Consider the following 25,718-nt stretch of genomic DNA (forward strand, 5'->3'; position numbering starts at 1 on the left):
GGCAGCAACATAAGATGGAGTAAAAATAGCCTCTTCAACAAATGGTGTTGGGAGACCTGGACAGCTACATGCAAAAAAAATGAAACTCAAGCACCACCTACACCATACACAAAAATAAATTCAAGGTGGATAAGAGATTTAAATATAAGTCATGACACCATTAAAGTCCTAGAGGAAAACATAGGCAGGAAAACCTCAGATATTTCACACAGCAATATTTTCACTGACATGTCCCCTAGAGCAAGGGACATAAAGGAAGGAATAAACAAATGGGATCTCATCAAAATAAAAAGCTCCTGCATGGCTAGAGGAAAACAGCATTAAAATAAAGAGAACCAACTGTATGGGAAAGTATATTTGCCAATGATACCTCAGACAAGGGTTTAATCTCCAAAATATATAAAGAACTCACAGGACTCCACTCTAAGAAGACAAGCAACCCAATTGAAAAATGGGCAGGCAAAGGACTTGAACAGACACTTCTCCAAGGAGGACATACAGAGGATCCAGAGACACATGAAAAGATGCTCAATATCGGTAGCTATCAGAGAGATGCAAATTAAAACCACAATGAGATACCACTACACACCGGTCAGAATGGCCATCATAAACAAAGGAACAAACAACAAGTGTTAGAGAGGTTGTAGAGAAAAGGGAACGCTAGTGCACTGCTTGTGGGACTGCAGACTGACACAACCACTATGGAAAACAGTATGGAATTTTCTCAGAAAACTAAAAATGGATCTGCCGTTTGACCCAGCAATTCCACTGCTAGGATTATATTCTAAGAACCCTGAAACACCAGTCCAAAAGAACCTATGCACCCCAATGTTCATAGCAGCACAATTTATAATAGCCAAGTGTTGGAAGCAACCTAGGTGCCCATCAGTAAATGAATGGATCAAAAAACCATGGTTTACATTTACACAATGGAATTCTATGCAGCAGAAAGAAAGAAGGAGCTCCTACCCTTTGGGACAGCATGGATGGAACTGGAAAGCATCATGCTAAGTGAAATAAGCCAGGCAGTGAAAGACAAATACCATATGATCTCACCTTTAACAGGAACCTAAACAACAAAACAAACAAACAAGCATAATATAACCAAAGATACTAAAATTGAGAACAGGCTGCCAGTGACCAGAGGGAAGAGGGGAGGGAATTTCAGGGGAAAAGGGGAAGGGTTTGCAGGTACAAGTATAAAAGACACATGGACAATAACAAGTGGGGGGTCGAAATGGGAAGGAGGTGGGGAGGGCTGGGAGGATGGGCTGGGATGGGGGTAAAAGGCAGAAAACTGTACTTGAACAACAAATAAAGTTTAAAAAGAAAAAGAGTAAAAGCCAAAAAAAAAAAAAAAAAAAAGACCCAGGAAGAAATGAAAGTTACAGTAAGTGAAATAAAGAAAAAGCTACAGTGGAGGGGATGAAGGCAAGTTTCAAATTGATGACTTGAAACATAAGGAAGAAAAAAACATTCAATCAGAACAATGAGAAGAAAAAAATTCAATAAAATGAGTATAGTCTAAGGAGCTTCTGGGACATCTCAAAGTGTACCAACATTGGAATCACAGGGGTTCCAGAAGGAGAAGAGAAAGAGCATGAAATTGAAAACTTACTTGAAAAAATAATGAAAGAAAACTTCCCTAATTTGGTGAAGGAAATAGAGAAATAAGTTCAGGAAGGACAGAGAGTCCCAAACAAGTTGAACACAAAGAGGACCAAACCAAGACACATCATAATTAACATGCCAAAAGTTAAAGAGAAAGAGAATCTTGAAAGCAGCAAGAGAAAAGAAGATAATTTCCTGCAAAGGAGTTCCCATTAGGCTGTCAGCTGATTTCTCAAAAGAAACTTCATGGGCAAGAAGGGACTAACAATAAATATTCAAAGTCATGAAAAGCAAGGTCTTACAACCAAGATTCCTCTATCCAGCAAAACTATCATTCAGAATTGAAGGACAGCTAAAATGCTTCCCAGACAAGGTAAAGCTAAAGGAGTTCATCATCACTAAGCCCTTGTTATATGAAAAGTTAAAGGGACTTATTTGAGAAAAAGATCAAAACTATGAACATTAAAATGGCAACTATCAAAACCTGAATCTAGAAAACACACTGAGCAAACATCCAGAACAGGAACAGCACCATAGATATGATATGGAGATCATTTGGAGAGTTATCAATGGGGAGAGGGAACAGGAAGAACAGGGGGAAAAGTGCAGGGATTAAGGACCACAAATTGGTAGTACAAAATAGACAGGGGGATATTAAGAATACTATAGGAAATGGAGAAGCCAAAGACCCATGGACATGAATTATGTGGGGGAACTGCTGGAGGGAAGGAGGGTACCTTGCAGAAGAGGGCCAAGTAGGAAAAATTTGGACAGCTGTAATAGCATAAGCAATAAAATATATTTAAAAATTAATCAGTATAATATACCACATTAACTGAATTAAAAAGAAAAAATACATGATCATTTTAATCAGTGCAGAAAAGCATTTGACACCCTTTCACAATAAAATCCAACACCCTTTCACAATAAAAACAGTGAACAAATTAGGCATATAAGGAAACTTCCTCAAATGAGTAAGTGCATTTATAAAAAGCTGAGAGATAATGTCACACTCAATGATGAAAGACTAAAAGCTTTGTCCATAAGATTCAGAGTAAGACAGGGATGCCCATGTTCACCACTACTATTCAACATCATACTAGAAGTTTTAGCCGAAGCAATAGGCAAGAAAAATAAATAAAAGACATCTGAAGTGAAGAGTAAAATTACCTTTAACAAAGACGATATGATTTTATATACAGAATATTCTAAATAATCCACAAAAAGTCTACTAGAGCTGAAAAAACACTTCAGCAAAGCTATGGGACACAAGATTAACATGCAAAATGCAGCTGTATTTCTGTACAATAGCAATGAAAAAACTGAAATGGAAATTAAGAAAATTCCATTTATAATCACATCAGAAAGAAGAAAACACTTAGGAATCAATGTGACCACAAAGGTATCAGATTTATACGCTAAAAACTCAAAGCACTGGTAAGAGAAATTAAAGAAGACCTAAATAAATGGAAAGACATTCCATGTTCATGGGTTGGAAGACTTAATACTGTTAAGAAGGCAATACTCTTCCCAATCTACAGATTTAATAAAAGCCCCATCAAAATTCCAATGACATTTTTTGGGGGTGGAAAAGTAGACTTCAAAACTAATATAGAATTGCAGGGACCCTAAGTAACAACTTTGAAAAAGAAAAAGAGGTGAGTAACCTACACTTTCCAATTTCAAAACTTATTATAAAGCTATAGAAATCAAAACAGTGTGGTACCCTCAAAAGGACAGACATAAAGATGACTGCATTAAAAAGGAGAGTCCAGAAATACACCCTTACATTGACAGTCAATTGATTTTTGACAAGGATGCTTAGGGCATTCATTGAGGATAGTTTCTTCAACCAATGGTTCAGAGGAAACTAAATATTTACATGCAAAAGAATGAAGCTGAACCTCTACCACAAACCACATACAAAGATTAACTCAAAATAGATCAAAGGCTTAAATGGAAGAGATAAAAATCTTAGAAGAAAACACAGGGATAAATCTTCATGATCTAAGTTTTGGAAATGGGTGCTTGGCTATAACACCAAAAGCACAAGCAATTAAAGAAAAAATAAATTGGATTTCATCAAAATGTAAAACTTTTGTGCATTAAGACACATGGAGAAAGTCTACATATGGAATGGAAGAAAACATCTAAAAATCAAACACTTGCAAATCACATAAGGAAAACAAAAAGACAAAAAAAAAAAAAAACCCACCCAATTTTGGAAAAACTGGGCAAAGGATTTGAATAGACTTTTCTATAAAAAGTAACAAAAGGTAATAAACATCTTTTCTATGAAAAGATGCTCAATACGAGAGAAGGAACAAAAAAAATGAAATTTATTTATTTAAAACTTGTGTATTTATTCTTACATCTTTAAATTTCAGTCACCTCCAAAGTACTCTCCATTTGATGCAATACACCTATTGAGATTTTTTCCACTGCTCAAAACAGTTTTTAAACTCATGAATTTTAATGCCTCATAGTGCTTCTGCTTTTTGTTTTGCCTCTTCCACATCAGCAAAACCCTTCCATTGGAGGATTTCTTCATTCAGGAGAACAAGAAAAAAAAGAGATTGGGTGAATAGGGAGGGTGGTACATAGGGGTCATGTTGTTTTTGGTCAAAAACTGTGGAACACTCAGTGCAGTTTGGGCAGGTGCTTTCATAAATCATCCATCATGAAACAGGCAAATGTGTTGAAAGAATCTTCAAAAAGAATTCACTGAGGCCAAATGCAGCCTCTCACAACAATGCCAGCTGGTACACTAATACAGATGGGTTCCTCAAACACTCACATAGCAGGAGAAGTCGGTACTACAAGGGGGCTGCCCTCCAGAAGATAATTCCATTTTTTGGGTCACTAGGGAACTATAATACCAATCAAAACCACAATGAGATATCACTTAATCCTTACTAGGATTATTATAACCAAAAGGACAGAAAATAGCAACTGTTGGCAGTAGACATCTATAGAAATTGCTGATGGGCATGTAAAATGGTGTCTCTGCTGTGAAAAACAGCTTTGACAGTTTCCCCCAAAAGTCTTATGGAATTACCATATTGACACAACATATTCATTTGTAAGTATATAGCTAAAGGAGTTGAAAACAAGTATTTAAATAAGTCATTTTATGCAAATGTTCCTCAGCATCTACAGGAGTCCAAAGGTGGAAACCACCCAAATGTCCATCAATGGATGAATGGATAAACAAAACACGGTAGATACCAACAATGGAATATTATTCAGCCATAAAAAGCAGTGAAGTACAAACATATAACACATGAGGATGAACCTCATAAACACGCTAAGTGAAATAAACCAGATAAAAACATCACATGTTGTAAAATTTTATTTATATGAAATATCCAGAATAGGTCAATCCATAGAAACAGATTAGCAGGGGCTGAGAGAGGAAAGACTAGGGGACACCCGCTTGATGAATACATGATGTCTCTTCAGGGGTTGCTGACAATGTTTTGGAACTAGAGAGAAATGACAGTTGCACATTACGAATGCTAAACACCACTGAATTATATAGTTTATGATGGTTAATTTTGAGAAAGAAAGGAAGATAAGGTTCAGACACCTACAACTAAAACATAGACAAGAATAGAACAAAGTCATTGTTGCAGACAAAAAGCAGAGTGTAGTCAACATAGGAAGGCCCCTGAGAGACATTCACCAGCACCCATCTTGTCCATTTTCTACTTTTCACTCTACTTGCCAGACCCACTTTACCCATACATACCTTTTCTCAGGTAAAAACAAAGTAGCATCTCTTCCACTTCCTCTCCCCTAATCTAGGACAGGTAATGAACAAACATTGCCTTCTCTCCCCTGGAACTGACTATAAGATATTACCATGTGCTTAAGAAAAACAAACAACAATATATCTTAAGTGAAAACACTTAAGACTGTAGAAGGAATGCTCCCTTACCTTTGCAAGCTCTCTCCTTAGCTCCTCTTGCTCCTCCTCTGACAGGGTCTCTATGGCATTGATTGTAGCAGCAGCATCTTCTCTGGCCTCAGGTACTGGGTCTGTTCTCAGTAGACCTTGATGAGGGTTACAAAAAAAAAGTGTCTGTAAGATATGAAAGCTATGTACCATTTTCCTTTATGCTCCCACTGCCCCAGCCAGAATCAAGCCAATGAAGTTAGATCCATACATCATATGCTGCACTTCCAAACTACCTAGATTGCCAACAAAAGACCACAGAAAAGTTGGCGCTAACCACTAAAATCCACCAGCTTAGACTTTGCCAAAGCACAAATTTAAAAAATACAGCATTTACTCAGCTTCCATTTGTGTCCATAGTCATGATATACATACTGCAAAGCAGCAGATTGAAGAGGCCAAGAATGAGATCTTGACAAGGCTTTGAATGTGAATCAACAAGACTAGTAATTCACAGGAAGCAAGGCAGGGAAGGGGGCTCTAAACATCTTTAGTTTCCTCTGGTTGTCAGATCCAACAGTGAACAATCTTGAAGAAGAAATGCTGGGCAGACTCAGTGCCTAAAGAAGTTTTATTCTATTTCTTTCCATTAGTTAGTGGATTTAAGAAATGCCTTCCTATAGCTTTTTAAATATGAGCACGCGCGCACACATACACACACACAGGGTAGAGCAAAAAACAAAAGGAGGTTTACAGTTGTGAGTACATAAAACATAGTTTATGTAGTATTATTTATTATTGTATTATTTTCCGTACAAACTACTGTAAACCTACTTTTGTCCCATCCTATATACCTACATTTACATATATATATATATATATATATACACATATGTATATATATATTACCCTTTAAAAATTCCTAATGTGTATATTCAGAGAAAAGACCAACACCCATATAAAGGCTTTTCACATTATTTAAGACCAATCGTGATGGTGTCCATCCCCCTGGAACAGAGCCAGTGTCTGCTGGTCCATCAGGAAGAACTCAGTATTTCCAATATTTCTAGAGAACACCAGGAAGGCTCTGCCTCTCAGCATCTTTGTCCTCTCCTCTTGTCCATCCAGCCATGCACAGGGTGAGGGTGAAGCCAGTGAGACACCTACACCCACGGTGCAAAATTTAAGAGGGCACCAAAAACTCAGTATGAATAGTTTAAATATTTTAATGCAATCATTTGTAAAAATCAAAGTTAATTTGAAGAAGCCAAGATGAACAAAATACCCAAATCAAAAATGACAGGCTCACTAGTGCTGATTTTTCCTTTTGCTGCAGGCTCAAAAATACTTTTGTAATTGTCTCTGATCTTAATTTAAAATTTTAGTATATCATTTATCATGTGTTTTTTTAATCACATTAATATATTTTTTATCTTGATGACTGAGCTTCCAGGTGCCCCTTAAATTCTACACCCTTGTCAGCCTTTCAGTTCATCCATTTCCATGTCTCAGGTTTGTGTTCTCATAGTCTCCCACAGCAGCAGATTTTTTCATATAGGGGACTAGGAGAAGGCCTCCTCGTCTTCATGCCATCATGGTTATTCCCCACCCCACCCCAACCCCACGTCTATTTCTGAGAAATGCTAGTTCAGCCACAGCAGCTATGTGGCACCCATCCAAAGCAAGATGCCAGTAGTACATGACAGACTTAGCAGCCAGGCAGAGAGGAAGAAGGAATACTGCACTGTTCAACAAGCCAGCACCGTGACCAACTGAAGAGGAGTGGCCAAATCAAGGACAAAACATCTTGTAAACAGTACAAAGACAGTTACTACACAGTCTATTGTATATTAACTGTATAATGGTAGTTAGAAATTATAATAACATTAATCACTAGCATAACAGCATCAAAATAGTGTTTGCCTGAATAGTATTAACAGAATTGTTAAAGGCATCAAAGTAATACAAATAAAACTATTTGAAACCACAAACTGGAGTGGCAAACAGACCAGGACTAAGCCCTCTCCTGCAGAGACAACACGGGACAGGTACAGCTCAAATAATAACTGCTCCTATAGGTTTCCTCTGAAACAGCAGTGAACAGGCTTCCTGAGTAATATGAGTATTTCTGTGATAGGAATTCGATCACACCGCTCCCAAGCTTAAAATCCTTTAGTTGCCCACTACAGTTTTCAGAACAAAATTCAACCCTGTGGTTTAGCACACAGACCTTACTGGGCTCATCCCCTGCTATCTGGCAGTGGCACCTTGGACTCCAACTCCAGATAATTCAAACTGTGGGCAAGGTGCCATAAGATGTACTGTTAGAAACCATTAAGGGCAGGGGGGTCCGTGTGTGTTTGCAAATTCATCTTGACACCAGGTTCTGTTACAAATGAGTATGAGATTGAAAATGGGAGACAAGCATATAGGTAGCAATCTTACAGGCAAGATGGGAAGAACCACGATATGGTTCCTTATAAACAGTATTTATTCCTAATGCTTTGTTCAGACCTTTCAAATTCTCCAACTAGAACAAGACACCACCCCCAAAACCCAAAATTCAGATGTTAAACCATGCCATAAACAGCAAAGGCTCTTTCAAACTTTTTAATAAACAGCATTTTGCAAACCTACTTAAGGGAAATGAAGTATCTCACTACTAAAAATGCTTTATGCATAGCTGCCCAAATCCAAAAAAAATCGAAGGGAATTCTAATACTATTCAAGTATTTAGTTAGAGTATCAGGGGAAAACAATGTTCTAGAAAATGGGGTTATGGGGTTACCGACAATTGGCTTCAGGATCTCCAAAATGACCTTGATATTTTACATTCAAAATCTAAGAAAAGTTAGCACATAATTACATGATCTTTTTCCATGTTAGCCTGCAGATGGCAGCAAATTATCAATATTATAATTTAAAGGTGAGGTTTCAAGGTGAGGACAGGGGTGGGGATAGTATGAAAAATAAAGCACATGAAGGAGAACAGAATGGTAGGTATTGAGATCAGCAGCACAGCATGACAGTCATGAATTAGGAAAATTATTAATAACCACAGCCACCACAGAATGCATGCTATGTATACTCACATCTGAACTAAGGAGTCTGAGGGCATTACGTCATTCACATGCAACACATCCATGATATGGGGTCACCCTTACCATTTGCAGGTGAGGAATCTGAAGCTTACAGAAGTTAAGTAACTTGCCCATGGTGACATCTGAAAACATGGTGCAGTTAACATTCTGAACCTCCATGGTTTGATTTCAAGGCACATGGTTCAAATCATTGATTTCCAAAATACAAATAAAGACAAGAGTCAGGGCTAACAGGTCATACTTGGGATGCTATTTAGAAGCAACAGTAAATTAGACTCTGTACCAATAAAAAACCTGGTACATTAGATCAAAAGCAATCACTTCACCATATCCAAATAGACAGTTTCTCAAACCTGTGAATCCAAATTGTGCCTTGGAGGTTTTTCTAGATATTACTCCATTTCTTCTATGTTCAGTAAGAGTGCAGTATTTACTGTGGAGATGAAGTCTGTTTTTTGGGAGAAAATATATTAATTTCTCACTCACATGAAGTTGGGAAATGGGAGCGTTTTAATGTACAAGGTTTGTCCGGAAGGCATCCAGCCATGTAATATGAAAAATGGAGACATTTATTGAAGAAGATACAAGAAACATTATATATAGGACAATGACTCCTCAGTCCCCTTCAAAGTGGGCACCTTGGGACCTCGCACAGTTCTCCCAGTCACCATCAGCTGCCCCGTCATATTTTTCTGAATCTCATGGACCATCTGAAATCTCTTCCCTTTCAAAAGTTATTTTAGTTTTGGGAGAAGCTAGGAGTCACAGGGTGGGCTAGAGTGGAGGCTGAGTCACCTGGGTGATTTGATGTTTCACCAAAAATCTCTGCACTAGATGTGAAGCATGAGTGGGTGTGTTGTCGTGATGAAGCTGCCAATACCAAGCTGCCCATAGCTGCGGCCTTCTGAATCACCCAAGTTGTTTCTGTGGAGAAATGTTCGAGCTTAACACAAAATGTGATGCAGATTCATTGCTTTACTTACTCAGTCATTTTGAATGTGACAGCCACACAGTGGCTTACTCAGTGGCATTTACTGCCCCCACTGACTAGTACAGTGAAGTCACTAATGTCCATGCATGGGCATTCTAGTCCACTCTCCTTAGCTGCCTGTTTATATCAATGTCATGCAAATTGTTCTCATTATATTAGCAATAGCTAGCTTTTTCCAGATAGACCTTGTATATATAGAACTGTAAGTAATCAAAAAAATTCTTATTTGCTTATTAATTTGAATATTCTTCCTCAGAATCTGATGGAAAGCCATTTTTAAAATGTAGAGGATGATAAATATTTACTGAGGCCTACTATACCAGCCAGCCAAGGAAATTTCTATCTCATGTCACAAAAAATAGGAAAACTGGACAGGTATGTGCAAAAAATGAGACTAGACCACCAGCTTACACCATACACCAAAATATATTCAAGATGGACAAAAGACTTAAATATAAGTCATCACACTATAAAAGTCCTAGAGGAAAACATAGGCAGTAATATGTCAGATATCCCACATATCAACATCTTCACTGACATGTCTCCTAGGGCAAGGGATATAAAGGAATGAATAAACAAATGGGACTGAAACATCAAATTAAAAACCTTCTGCATGGCTAAAGAAAACATCAGCAAAATGAAAAGGGAACCAATTATATGGGAGAACATATTTGCCTTGGACAAGGGTTTGATCTCCAAGATATATAAAGAACTCATATGACTCAACACCAGGAAGACAAACAATCAAATTACAAAATGGGCCAAGGGCCTGAACAGACACTTCTCCAAGGAGGAAAGAGAGAGGGCCCAGAGACATATAAAAGGATGGTCAGCATCATTAACCATCAGAGAGATGCAAATTAAAACCATAAATGAGACAGCACTTCACACCAATCAGAATGGCCATCATAACCAAATCAATAAACAACGAGTGCTAGAGAGGTTGTGGAGAAAAGAGAACCCTCGTACACTGTTGGTGGGAATGCAGAATGGTGCAGCCACTGTAGAAAATGGTATAGAATTTCCTTAGAAAACTAAAGATGGCGCTTCCTTTTGACCCAGTGATTTTACTGCTGGGATTATACCCTAAGAATCCTGAATCACCAATTCAAAAGAATCTATACACCCCAATGTTCATAGCAGCATTATTTACAATAGCCAAGTGCTGGAAAAAGCTTAAGTGCCCATCAGTAAATGAGTGGATCAAAATACTGTGGTACATTTACACAAGGGAATACTATGCAGCAGAAAGAAAGAAGGAGTTCCTAACCTTCAAGACAACATGGATGGAACTGGAGAGCATTATGCTAAGTGAAATAAGCCAGGTGGTAAAAGACAAATACCATATGATCTCACCTATAGGTGGAATCTAATCAACAAAACAAACAAATGAGCAAAATAGAACCACAGACGTGGAAGGAAATAAGGAACAAACTGACAATGACCAAAGGGGAGAGGGAAAATGGGGGAAAGAAGGGGAAGAGTCTAGCCAAGGAACGTGTATAAAGGACCCATGGTAATGGACTACAGGGTAGGGATTGACTGAGGGATTGGGGGCTGGATAGGGCAAGGGAGAGCAATGAAAATTGGGACAACTGTAATAAAACAATTTTTTTAAAGAAAAAAATAAATAAATACAAAAATCTTACAAAAAGCACTGAAGTGGTATTTATTTCCATTAGGAAATTGAGGTCCTCTGAGGTTAGTAATTTGTGCAGTCACAGAAGTCCGATTCAACTGCAGGTCTTTCTGACTCTGAGCTCTCCCTTCTTCACACACATTTATTCTTAGAGAAATCCCAGTGAGCAGGGAGGTCAAAGGGTGAGTCCAGAGGGAAGCCAGAAGCCGAGGGCCAGGCTTTCTCCACAGGAGCTTTTTTACTTCATTGAGGGTGCAAGAATGCATGGGGATCCCTGGCTTGAAAGTCACAGGTACCATAATCAAGCCCAAGTGACTGAATATTGGAGATAATTTGTCCCATCAGGTTAACAACATTTTAGCCACTTCTTAATTATTCTCCTGGTGCAAATGAGTGACTCCTGGTGCAAACTCTGGAGAGTTTGGAACTGAGGCCATCGGGGGGACCTGGAGTCCACAGACAGGCAGCTGATATGGGTGGCCAGGTGGGAGCCCACTGCCCAGGGAGCAATGGAGAAGGTAAACAGAGACAAGAAAGTTCATCCTTATCAAACCTAAGACAAAGTTTTTCCTAGTACATCTTTGAATTGAGATGCAATGTATAACCAGCCAGGTAAGCACTTCTTGGGGCAGAGTTGTTTTACCATCTGTAACAGTGCCTCAAACTTTCCAAAATGGGTATGAGTAGCTTAGACAACCACAGACCTCTCTTTTCAGAAAGGCTGCATCACAGGCTTTTTGCGATTTATTCAATAAACAAAACTGACATGGGTTATTCCTAGCTGACAAGCAATTCAGAAAAGTTAGACAAGACATGTAAAGAGGTTTCAGGAAACTTTCATTTACTTTTCTTTAAAAAGTATGCACAGGAGTGTTATGGTCAATGTATGTATCTCAATAAATGTAAAAGAATGTTCATGAGCATGAAATTAAAAATTTTAAGTGAAAATAAAGCATTTTTTAGTTTAACTTGAAACAAATTTTCCCCCTTAATGAAACACAAAATAATGTTAAAATCTTAACATTAAATCTTAAAATCTTAAAATCCATGGTGTCTTCCCAACTACCAACTCATGGGAACCGTGAGATAATAAATTTATCTTTTAAGATTTAAAAAAGGGTTAAAAAATTCTGTAGTGTCTTAGATGTGCTGAAATATGATACTTCAGACTTTGAGGAACTTGTGAGTAATTTGAGGAAAATGAAGTTCTTGGATTTCTAGCTTCAGCGGGAATGTGTGTAATGAGCAAGGAATGTTTGGAAAGAATGAGGAAGAAAGGGGAAAGGTTTGAGTTGTGAACACATCTCTACTTCTAAACTATAAAGTCCTGATGTCACACCCTTATTTTTTCATTTGAGCACATTGTCTAGAACAGAGCAACTGTTAACAAATATTTCATGTGAACTGATTTACTGGTAATAGATTTATTCAAACTAAGTTTCTCTTAACATTCCCACAAACAACAACCTACTCATCTCACACTCCCCAAAACGTCAACCAGGGAAGGAAGCAAGCCTTTTTATACAACTTTTGAACCTAACATTACAATAAAGTCATGGGAGAGTCTGGTGAGAACCCCTCTGCTGGGGTGGTACAGTGTAGCCCATGCCCTCCTGTGTTAGAGCACCCACCCCAACAGTCCTTGATCTTTCCTTTCATCCAATTAAGACCAACTGCCTTCTTCAAGACATTCTGTGATCAAGTAAAATATTTTTGGCCATTGTCATACAATTTTAGATATGAAAAGAATTTTGCATCATTTAGTTCAAATATTTCATTGTATAAAGAAAAAGAAACTGGAGACAGATTTTGTTAAAGAATAAAAAGAAGCATGAGCTTTAAAATTCTATGGTATTGTGGGTTGAATTGTGTCCTGTGAAATGATACATTTGACTTCCTAACACCTAGTACCTGCAAACAGGGTCTTTGCAGGTGTAATCAAGTTAAAATGAGATCATATTAGATTAGGGTAGGTCCTCATCCAAAACTGGTGTCCTTTTAAGGAGAACATTTGGACACAGAGACCCAGAGAGAAGAACATCTCCTAAAGTTACAGAGACAGAGAGAAACACAGAGAACACTGTGTAATGATGAAGACAGAGATTGAAGTGATAAAGCCACAAGCCCAGGATTGCTGGTAACCACTAGGAGCTAGAATGAGTCAGGGAAGGCTTTCCATCAGTGCCATAGGAGTGTGGCCCTGCCAAATGCTTCATTTTGGATTTGTAGCCTCCAGAATTCAGATATAAGAAATTTCTGTTGTTTTACACTGAACTTAAAAGACACATACACTCATACGTTCATGACAGCATTATTTACAATATCCAAAATATGGAAGCAACCCAAATGCCCATCAATAGATGAGTGGATAAAGAAGTGGTGCTTACATACAATGGAATGGATCAGCCATAAAAAACAGTGAAATCTTGTCATCTGCAAGAACATGGAAGGACCAAGAGGGTGTTACACTGAGTGAAATAAGTCACACAGAGAAAGACAAATGCCATATGATTTCACTTATATGCAGAATTTTTAAAAAACAAAATAAACAAACAGAACAGAAATAGACTCATAGATACAGAGAACAAATTGATGGTTGCCAGATGGGCAGGAGGTTGGGGAGCTGAGTGAAAAAGGTGAGGGGATTAAGAAGTACAAACTGGTCATTACAAAACAGTGACAGGAATGTAAAGCACAGCATAGGCATTATGGGCCAATAATATTGTAATAACTATGCGTGGTGTCAGATGGGTACTAGACTAATTGGGCTGATCACTTTGTAATTTATATGAATATCTAATCACTGGATTGTACACCTGAAACTAATATAATATCGTATGGCAACTGTAATTAAAAAATTTAAAAATTACTTTAAAAATAAAATTAAAAAAAAAGAAATTTCTGTTCTTTAAGCCACTCATAAACTCTTTAAACTTAAGAGTTTATGGCACTTGGTTGCAACAGCCCTAAGAAACTGAGCCCCTCCAAACCATTCCCTGTTAAAGAAAAATTAAAAGGTAATACCACATAGCCCTCTGGGTTTTTATAAGAATACTCATGTACAGGAGTGGGCACATGTTAATGTTTTGTAAGGATTTATCATTCCCCACCTCTCCCATGTTCACAAGTCACCTCAGCTACTTCCTCTTCCCTTCTATGAAGCTTGGCTCGCAGGCTCACTTCCTTACTTCCCATCACTCCTCAACCCCCTGCAACCTGGCATTTGTCCTTCTTCCACCCCTTCGACTAAGAACAGTTCTTGGTCATGGTCACATGTGACACTGAGGGATCCAGCTATGAACCTCAGTCTGACACCTCTGCTCCTCTGGTACCTCCCACCCACCTCCCTGGGTTTTCCTGGTCTCTCTGGGATATGGTTCATCTCCAATCCCACCATCCTGCCTCAGGTCAGGCTCTCACCAGTTCTTGCTTAGACTCTTGCCCCCAAAGTTCCCTGATGGTCTCTGTCCCCTCCAGCCGTTGACCACCTTGCCACCAGAGTGAGCTCCTGTGTATGACTCTGACTTCAGCACTCCCTTGCCTTAATTCCTCCATGTCACCCACCTCCTCGTAAAGCTCATTGCTCCTGACATCTGAGGCCCACCCACTCCACCTCTTGCTACTGCCCTAACCTACCAAGAGAATGTATTAACTCAAAAAGTAAAATAACATGAACTACCTCCCATACTATTTTTGCCCACTTAATCTTTTTTTATTGTGGTAAATATCTAACATAGCATTGGCCATATTCACTATTTTTAAACATACAATTCAGTGCAGTTTAGTTATTTTCACAGTGTTGTACAATCACTTCTACCATCTCTTTCCAAAGCATGTTCCCTTTTTTTTGTCTTTGCACATGTTATTTTCTCTTCCAGAACCCGCCCCCGCCCTCCTTATCTCCAGGTCCTATTCATTTCAACAAATCAGTTTTAAGTGTCTCTTGCCCTTGGAGGATTACCTGGACCCCTTGATCCAGTCCCGTTCTGGGTATAACACACTACGTGTAATGAATGCTTCACTTGGGACACAGACCACAAGGCTGGCAACCCAGGACCCAATGTGAGTTCCAGTCCTGCATCTTCAGCTGTGTGGTGCCCCCTGCTCAGGGTCTGGCACGCAGATGCTCATTGACACACCCTGCACATGTGAATTACAGGAAGGTCCATAAGTGGGTTAGGGGCAAAGGTAAGGACTCAGTTTTCTCATTATCTACCTTATATCTTCAGCTTATTTTCTGTATTTCATTTTCACTTCACTGCTTTCACCTACCAAGGTTTTTCTATTTAAAATAAATAAAATGTCATTTTTCTAAAAAAATACAACTTGTGTCCCATAACCTATCCAAAGATTGTTGTTACATTTGGAATAGGCCACCTACATTCACGTTACAGAGACACTGGGTGGGGCACCTTCGACACTGTAGAAGAGAGATATGTCAACTGCCCCAAGCAGGGAAGGCTCTAACTGGTCAGAGATTTAATCAAGCCCCAGAAGCTTCTCTGACAACAAAATTGTATCCACCTCTGCTAATCTTCAAAAAGGTTAAAATCGTTTTAAGACCAGAGTAGGAATAAGAAACTTCAGTTTCTAGGGATTATTTTATTTTAGTACAAACAAGGAAATATGCACCCCCTTTTTTTAAACCTAGAGACATAGAAAGAGGTAAAATTATAGTTCAAAATATCATTAGTGATAATATACAAAAAAGATCACAAGGTAAAGATATCTTTCCCCTTATAAGTCTGTGCTTGGTCTGTGTTTCTGGATGTGACAGAATCCCAGGAGAGGCAAGGGGATGTTTGAAGGGCCCCACACCAAAGTGGTTCCTCTTAAGAGGCCCAAAATACAAAGGACCCACTTAAGACAGTGTTTCTCAATCATAGCATGAGGGACATTTTGAGCCAGGTAATTCTTTGCAAAGGGGGGTTTTCCTGTACATCGTCCCATGTGTCATCTACCCACTCGATGTCTGTAGCTGTTCCTCCCAACAGCTATGACATCCAGCTATGACAACCAAAATCACCTCAACATCAGCTCCAGTAGTGGCCAAATGTCCAAAGTAGGCAGGGGGGATGACAAAACCACCCCAGGTTGAAACCCATGGATTTAAGGTAAGGGAGCATCTGATACTTCTTATCTGACACTGATTCTCTTCAGAAGAAAGAGACTCAGTAGCACAAGCCATGAAAACTTTTCATTTCTTGCAGCTGTAATTTTCCCAGGTTTACCCATGGTGAGATCAGTAAAATAGGAAAGAAAAATAACTCACTGTAGCGTGGAGGCAACAAGGAACAGGAAAGCCGAGGAACCCTGACACAATCCATTTGAGAAAGACTCAAGAACCCAGGGGACTAGCTGGGCGATGCCAGGGCTGAGGAGGGGATGCACACAGCACTAAGGCATAAAGGCAAAGCAGGCTGCAGACCCAGATTTGCCCGAGACTCAGCTCAGACAGCAGGACCCTGAACGGCAGTCAACTTCTCACCCCAAAAAAGGCCACCCTCCCCAAAATTTACCTCACAAAACGACCTCACAGAAAGAATGAGGGTAAAAGGAAAAAATCGTGAAGGTAGTATTTTCAAACGTTTGAATTGCCTCCTTCAGATATTCCAAAATGGACCTTCTTCGTGTTAAAAACAAAAATAAAAAGAGGGAAAAATCTTCGGTCAATGATGTCAGAGCCATCATTCCCTATAACCCTAACCAACTGTAAAACCCATAATGGGGCACCCCACAAGAGAAGTGAAAGCTTAGCCATGGAGAGATTGGGGAGTCCCCAGAGAGGAAGTCACTTTCATCCTTAAAATTTCTCTCTATGTACAAGGGGTGGGGGACTTCATTTCTTGAATTCTGCTCTGATTTATAATCATGAAAAACTTTCCAAAGTGATCAGCACTTCCCTAAAAGGAAGTGAGAATGACACAGAGCAGAAATGACAAAGGGTAATAAAACAGAACGACAAGAACAGCTCTGGGCTAAGAGGTTTCCATTTCATTTTTTTTCAGTGCTTTTAGACTTTAATATAACTGCATAAAACTAAAATATCAAATTTTTAAATGGCTCCTACTTCCTGAAGCCACTAGAAATAACCCAAGTTTTTCTGCTTGTTTTGATTTTCATAAACCAGGACTGCATCTTTCTGTACACAAGAAAAAAATTTTGAAAGGAAGAGGAATCCCACATAAATATCACTTTGGAAATTGTTTTGTGGGTGATCACAAAACAAAAGAGAAAATGGCACAAAGGACCCCAGCTACCATCCTTGGGCCCACCTATGAAGACTGGCCACAGCAGACTTGATAGAATGATCAGGTCCACACAGCACATAAAGAATCAACAAGCCCTCTACCCCCCGCCAGTAAAACCCTTGACCAAAGGAAAGGTTATGCCCTGAAAGAGTAACCTGGTCCATAATATCCATTACCAGAGAGGCCAAAATAGTGGGAACTAAAGGAAAAAAAGCAACAACCCAACCACTGGCCTGAAAATTGGGCTTTGTGATGTGGGGACTTCACAACACTTTTCTTGGTCTCAATGTTCACATCTGTAAAATGGACTGGAGTGTGAACTAGTCTGTTGTACGGGTCCCTTGCCAGTTTTGTGTCATCCATCCACCCATCCATCCATCCAACAAATATTTGTTGAGCCACAGATGTCAAGCACTATTCCATGTGCTAGGGAAAATCAGTAAACATCCCTAATGGATTTATATTACAGATTCTGAAACTTTCAGTGTTTTTCAGACTATAGGTTGTAAAACCCAGTTAGCATGACCAAATGAGCATTTTCAAAGGAATCACTGGAACAGTTTAAAATCTCAGAGTACATCACACATAGGGAGAACAAGTTCTGTTTCAGCCACTGACATTTGCACTGATGAGGGCTGGGGGTCAAGAAGTCTAAGTCATTTCTGAATGTGGGCTGGCTATATCAACCTGATAAAGACCTCTTTCTGTTCCAGCCACTGGCCCTCATCCAGTCCCACATACAGACTGCTTCTTAGGAACAGTCTGTACATAGATTAAATCTGATTATTTTCTCAATGGCCCCATGATGGCATTTTGGATAAATATCAAAGAATTTGTGTTTCAGATCAGTGTTCCCAACCTTTCTGAGTAGCAGTTCTTTGAACATCAGTCCTTCCTTAAGCACTACTTGTCTGCCAATTAAGGAAATGCACAGTGCCCTGGCTGGATGGCTCAGTTGTTTGGCATGTCATCCCATACACCAAAAGGTTGCAGGTTCAATTCCCAGTCAGGGTACATACAGGAAGCAACTGATCGATATTTTTTTCTCACACTGATGTCTTCTCTCTCTCCCCTCTCCCCTCTCTTCTCTTTCTAAAGTCAATAAACATATCCTTGGGTGAGGAGAAGGAAGGAAGGGAGGGAGGGAGGGAGGGAGGAAGGGTTCAGTGGCCAAAAACCACAGAAGGTTTGAGACAGATTGATGGTGTATCCCTCCTGAGAGCTCCTGCAGATAAACAAGGAGAACTGGCACAAAGGATTCATTCCATCTAGGCCCCAAGCATTAAATGATGTTGAAAAAGATGGCAGGCTACCTGTGCCTTGAAAGGCCCCAGGAACAGAGACTGGAAATAACTAATCCAGGTCCCACTGCATTTGAGTATTTGAAAATCCCCATGTTCTTACTAGATGACTCCTTATAGCAGTTTCTATTTGTTTTAATGCTCTCTCCCTCCTTTTTTCCAACAGAAACAAACCACTAAATCTGAATGCTAGCAAGTAGCTGAGTTTGGTTTCTGTTGGTCACTTGGTGTTTCATAATTTTGTTTTTAATCCCATCAGCCCAGACTTCTACAGGTTGCTCCTAGGGACTGAAATACTAATTGCTGGAAATGTGCCTGGAAACCCTACATACCCAACCCTACCAACTACTTTTGTTTTAACAGAAAACATCGAAGGCAGCCACTATGGCAACTGGGAGAGTGAAAGGACCTGAGACAAACATGAGAGTGGACAAGAAGTAAGACCAGCAGCATGAATCCTCCTAGAATTTTGCACCCTATGCACACTGATCCTGCACGGTCGACCTCAAGTCAGGTCACTGCGACTCCAGCTTCCATGACCGTGGTCACTTGAGTTTCCCTTTTTCACTGAGTTTGAACTCGCCCACTCCCACTGTGTGTTGCTCTTACAGTGTTTCCTACACACAGAACTGATGGCCCCATTTTTTTAGGGGCCAGGCATAGGGGAAGACCCCTTTATGACAGAGGTCCCAGGTGGTCCCAGCAGATAAACAGCCGCTGCCTACCAGCTCCCAACTTCCAGAGAACAGCTCTAAACTGGTATTTTCCACATTTTCCCTTCCTGGAAATCCGAACTACACCCCAAGGGTGGTGGTTGTGGATTGCAACCAACCCCTCAGGGAAGGGTACAAACCTGCAACCTAAACACTGATAATGAGGTTTCTTGTTGGCTCCTTTGCCATTTGTTTTCTAAATCACCTACTTTTTAAACTTACAAAAGCAAAAGATTATAAGAAAAAAATGAACTTCAAAGAAAATCTGCTATTTCTCTGGCAAATTACAGAGGAGGTCATTTCCCTGTCACCAAGCATCAGCTATAAAACTAGGGAACTGGCCCAGACAGTGGCTCAGGCTGTGCCCAGCTCTGTGCTGCCCAGTGCTCATGAAGCTGGATACTCCTGACAGTAGCCCTGGCTCTCAGAACACTCTTGTACTTGTGGATACAAGAATGACCAAAGGAATAGCCACTTTAAGTTTCTCAATCTAAAAAAATCTCTTGCCTGGTATTTCCGAATGTTACACCTAGTATTCCAGAACAAAATTCGTGACTACCTCCATAAGAAGGACCTGGAATGTTGTCATCTTAACAAAGACAAAATCTAGGGTGGAGGACTCTTCATAAATTATATAGGTGACTTGGAAAGGCCTCAGACACCCCCTTTTCGATTATGTATCAGCTCAATGAATTCAGTGATCAGAAGTGCTCATACAAACAGTACTACCTTTAACATCTAAAATCCATGCACATATTATGTGTGTACATATATACACACAGCACACATTTAATGAGCCATCTGTCTCCTTGGAATCTAAACAGCTTTCTTCACCATTTTCAACACAGAAACACCCTTGTCCATCTTTACACTAATGATTTCAAAGCAGGCAAACCCCAAATGGGATCCAGGTTTTATTACAGCAAAATGAACTTGAGAAAACTCAGTTACCAAATTTCTGAAGAACAGGAGATCCAGGTGGAGATGGATTTCCACTGGGAGACAAGTAGAGGTAGTTTTTGTTCACTCCAGCAGCAAAATCAAATGGGGACTGGTAATCTTCATCAAGCTCCATGTCCCTGTGTCCCTGAAGTCTGTTCCAGAATGTGAGGTACATCTTGGTCACCACCAGGTGTCCTTCAGCTGTGGGCCACTCTAGCCACACTGCTTTCCATGGTTGCACCCTCCACTGGCCAAAGGGTCCACTCAGGCAGGGTTTGGGGACTGGCCTCCCGGCCTTCACGCTTCCTTCCCAGAGCTTCACACGCACAGATCATGCAGGCTTGTTTAATAAATGACCTCAGAAGGGCTCTGCTCCCCACCTGCTGTTCACTGGGGCCAACAAGGAACAAGCCTGTGGGAGTGGCACTTTCTTGGGACAACAAAGGAGGGCCATGTCCTGCAATGCCACTTATGGGTACTAACTGTTCCAGAAACGCCACACACTAGCACAGTCACAGAAACTACCAGGGCTTTTTTTTTTTTTTTTAAAAACGGAGTCAGCTGACCAAAACAACACCAAGGAAGACTTAATCCCCTAGGACAACAAAGGATTACCAGACAGTAATCTCCCGCAAATGCCATCTGGGCATCTGGGCAATGCATTTTTCTACATGGATTACAGCACAATTCTAAAGCCAAGCTTCCTGCATTTGTCATTGGCTTTCTAAGTACAACTTGGTATAGAATTATTTCCACTATCATTTCATCTAAAGCAATGTCTGACCTTGTGTAACAAAATTTCAGTCTGACCTTCCTTCCCTCCCCTGCCCTCTCCTTTTCTGGAAAGACCATGTTTTGGTTATACATACTGCAAAAAGAAGAATCAACTCTCAAGGCACAGAGCCCAGTTTCCTGAACCTTCTTTGTTGAACTCGGGCCAGGCCCATGCAGGTGTAACAAACCTGTGTGCAAACACGCAGGAAAAGCGCATTTCCCTTTGCTCAGCATGCCCTGCAGAGGACTGGGGCCCAGTCTGCCCATCAAACAAATGTCTAAGTTACCAGATTCATTTCCTTTACACCAGTCTCTTAGCAGACCCTTTCCACAGGAACTCGGGCCTTTGCTCAAGGATCCTGCCCGCATGCTTCTGCCTACACAGTTCACCTAATATTAAAACAGGTAAAAATCAAGGGGACCATCCCTTAGGGGGCATGGTCTGTCACTGCAGGACAGCAAAAAAAGCTGTTCTACCCTCTCAAGTTTACCTGATAAAGAGGAACTCAATATACTCTCCCTGGATTGGAAGCAAACAGGAAACCTAAAATATTTTAAGCATTAAAAAAAAATCTGTGTGTCTATAGTATAAACTACATGTGCACCAAGACAGTCTTTTCATTCATTTCAACTTATGATTCATATTCTGTTTATTTGTTACTCTCATGTTGTACTCTATTTTTGGCAAGTCTTATATCTTAAGATTTTTAAAAGTTTATTTTTAACAACAAAAGAAATCAATCTGTATATTTCTCCTAAAAGACACCCAAATTTGACCAACTATAAAGGCTGTTTATTCTACACTTAGAGATTAATTTTTATTATTATCTGAAAGAATGAACTGTCTGATTTCTTGAGATCCACAGTCTCCCTTACTGCAATAAGATAGGCACCGAAGCTGTGTCCCTGGACCACAGTATGCTTATTAGGATACCTGTCCTTTCAATACTCTCTGTACTGGTTACTAACTAACTGGTAGAAAAAGCATTTTTCCATACCCACTCTTTCTCCTAGAGACACAAGTATTAAAAGAGCTCTCACCAGAAATCAAATAACTGGACTTCCCAGCCTCCAGAATTGTGATAAATAAATGTCTGTTGTTATAAGCCATTCGGTCTATGGTAATTTATGAAAGCAGCCCAAACTAAGACAGAAACATCAATACTGACACAAACACACACAATGTAAACCACAGCCTCTTCCACACTTCTCGCTACCCCTCAAAAACCCATGCCCTTGACCTGCAGGGTTGATGGCCATCCTATACCCTCTACCTGAAATGCCACCTTCTATATGCTTGCAAAAGTCATTCATCTCTCAAGACCAGGCAGAAATGCCACCTCATCTCGAAAGCCCTCTCCCCTCCAGCTCTCAGGTTCACAGCAGCAGCATGCAGAATGAATGGGACATGCACCAGCTCCTCTGTGCTTACGTCCTCCCTGGCAGGTAGGCACCAAGCATCCATTATGGTACCTACCCTGAAGTTCTGGGTCTGACCAATGTGGAATATGCAGATTTGGAATTTAAGTGATACCGGAAATTACTGCTTTACCTTCTTGCATACAATCCCAGGGCTGATATATAACATCCTGTCTCTTTGCTACAGTTCTCCAGTCAAATCCTTGTCAAGATATTCTAGAATGTCTAGCAACACTTTCTAGAAGGCCAAAGGTGGGAAAAGCATGGTGTATGTCAATGGAATGGAAGAAATTCATTGACTCAAGATTCAGATACCAAGGAAAAAGGAGTGGTAAGATAAAAAAAAAAATGAAAATATAGCTTGGGGACAGACCATTAAAGACCTTGAGTGACCAACTTTTATACTCAATACAGTGTGCAAAAAAAGCCACTGAAGGTGTTTAAGCCATGTAGAGACAGGATAAAGTTTAAAAAAAAATCAGTCTGGAAATGGTATGTAGGAAGTACTATATGTAGAAAGAGGCTAAAAGAGAGGGGACTCAGAAGCAGTCTACTTCTACAATCCAGGCAAGAGAGAGGAAGCCTTGGATTTAGTGGCAGCTCTTTCTACTTCTTACTATGGACCCAAAGGAGGAAAAAACAAGTAAGATTTGATCCTGTCCTGCTGGACATTGCCACACTGGTGTTCCAAAAGTACTTCAAAATCAACATGCACAAGACTGAATTCACCAATTTTCCTCATAATGTTCCTATGTCCGGGATCGCCATCCTGAGTCACAGAGGCCTGGCCTCAGCAGAATCACTCCTAAGTCTTCTCGCTCTCTGAGGCAGCACCCACCACAGCTGCACATCCAACTGGCACTCTGTTCCCTTTGTGTCCTCTCCTCTTTCTGTTTGTCACTGACAACACCATCGTTCAGACCTAACTGGACTGTTTTGGTAGAGACACGCCCACATCTCTGACCTGGTAGATGCCTGCTGTCGTCTACCCAGCACCCTCCTTTCCTTGAGGAATGCCACCTCATCTGCTCCACAGGGCAGCATCCACCACAGTTCCTACCTATGTGCTGGCTCTAGCCATGGCTGTGCTTCAGATCAGGTCCATGCAGGCTTCCTATCCCCCAGCTCACAGGGATTGACAAAGGGATATCTGACCCAAACAGTGCCACCCACAGACCTTCCCTGATGTTCACAGGACATATAATGAGAGAAAGTGACTCTGGAATCTGAGCTGTCACATGCTAGTTTGGAGGGGCCAGGTGGTGCTTTCTCGGGCCAGGTGGTGCTTTCTCTTCCCAGGTCAACAGGCAACAGGCCCAGTGCTGAGACTGGGAAGGAACAGAAGAAGAAAAAAGACAGATAAGGGATGGACCAGTTGCATCTGAGTCCTTTGATCCACCTACCCTGGCTTCTCAGTTATAAACAAATTTCTGTGCTACTTCACTTATGGTTCAGGTTGAATTCTATCATTTCAGTAGAAAAAGTCCTACCTCACAACCCTTTCCCACTATTACCCCACCATGTTTCAGACTTGGCATTCCTGTTTCTTAAATACATTTTTTAACTTGGCCAAGACAATTTTCTCAAACTAGAGCCTTTTTCCCCCATATTTCTTCCTGTCAAATTCCGACCTTATCATCAAGCTCAACTTAGTAAGTCTCATATGAATGGTATAAGGACAAGGGATGTTCATTCTAGTGCTAACTATAATGGAAAAAGAACAAGCACACATGCCTACTAAAAGAAAGTCATTTAAATGCTAAACAGAACACCCATATAATATAAAATTACACAAACATTAACATGATGATGTGAACATGTATGTATTTTACAGGGAAAGATATTCTTGAGACATTTAGTAAACAAAGAAGGTTCAAAAACTCTTTGTAATGTATGATCCATAAATGTATAATGATTGGAGAAAGACAGACAGACAGATATCAAAAAAAGAAAAGTCAGGAGAAATCCATGTGGCCCAAAGCCAGAAAAGTATTTATGTACAGTAGTGTCAGCAGGGGGCACCCCTGGACAGCTCAACCATTAAAAGTCTGGCAGCAAAGGGTACACTACAGAGCAACAACCCATTAGGTGACTCATGCTTATGGAAATGGAGGAAGCATAAATGACTACAAGGAATATTAAGTTTCCACCTGCCCATTAATACATCACTTAAATAGTTCTGAGCAGGTTGTCCCTAATTTTGAAAGATTCTTAAGGGATGGTCTGATGTAAAAGCTGTGAGGCACATACAAAAATTCACTAGCGGGGGCCTACAAGGCACACAGACAGACGATTACCCAATAGGAGAGGCAGGCCACTGGTATCAGATACAGTGGACGTGTCACCACACCAGCCAGCTGGAAGGTGCTCCAGCTAGCCAAATACAGGACAATTTAACCACCAACCTAATCAAGAACAGCAAAATTATAAATCAATGAAAGCAGGAGTCTAAGAGTCCATATGTAAAGGTTAATTTTCATGTCCATTTGGCTGGGCCATGAAATGCCCAGATATTAGATTAAACATTATTGCGGATGTGTCTGTGAGGTTATTTGTGGACAGAATTAACATTTGAATTGTTAAGCAAAGCAGAGCAAAGCAGATTGCTCTCCCCAATATGAGTGGGCCTCCTCAAATTTGTTCAAGACATTCACTGAACAAAAATGCTGAGAAGAGAAAATTCACTTTCTCTACCTGTCTGTCTTTGGGCTGGGACATCAGTCTTCTGCCTTTGGACTTGACCTTGGACCAGAACTTTTACACTGTAGCCAACTGCAGATCTCCAGACTTTTCAGACTCCATAATCATGTAAGCCAATTCCCTATAATAAATCTCTACAGAGACAGATATACAGGCCTATCTTGGTTCCCGGAAACTTCTGAGAACTGAAAGGATTTGCTCCACCTTCCACTAAAACAGCAGTTGATTGACCCTCTGAGATAAAGGAGTCTCACCACCACATCCTTCACTGGTCACACCTTCCTGGAAGACAGCTAGGAGGATGTTCCACAGTCAGTGTAGGGAAATAGAGTCAGTTAGGCTCCCTCACCAGGATATCCAGGCAACTATGACTTAGCA

At 40.3% G+C, this 25,718-nt stretch overlaps 1 protein-coding gene across 16 annotated transcripts in view; it reads right to left on the reverse strand.

Annotated features, from left to right (window-relative positions):
* TPD52 (tumor protein D52) overlaps positions 1-25,718 on the reverse strand; it is a 112,150-nt gene that overhangs the window by 27,303 nt on the left and 59,129 nt on the right. For 7 of the 16 annotated variants that reach the window (XM_036031050.1, XM_036031049.1, XM_036031048.1 and 4 more), the window contains exons 1-2: positions 11,251-11,554; positions 5,552-5,667 (exon numbers count right to left, since the gene is read on the reverse strand). In XM_036031050.1, the coding sequence (XP_035886943.1) occupies positions 5,552-5,667; positions 11,251-11,539 (405 nt within the window). In that variant the 5' untranslated portion in view covers positions 11,540-11,554. Of the gene's footprint in view, positions 1-5,551; positions 5,668-11,250; positions 11,555-20,456; positions 20,969-25,718 lie in introns of those variants that run through there. The other 9 variants (XM_028518097.2, XM_028518096.2, XM_028518098.2 and 6 more) reach the window with 5 other exon arrangements.

This window comes from Phyllostomus discolor, chromosome 7 (genome assembly GCF_004126475.2).
Source record: "Phyllostomus discolor isolate MPI-MPIP mPhyDis1 chromosome 7, mPhyDis1.pri.v3, whole genome shotgun sequence".
Lineage (NCBI taxonomy): Eukaryota > Metazoa > Chordata > Mammalia > Chiroptera > Phyllostomidae > Phyllostomus > Phyllostomus discolor.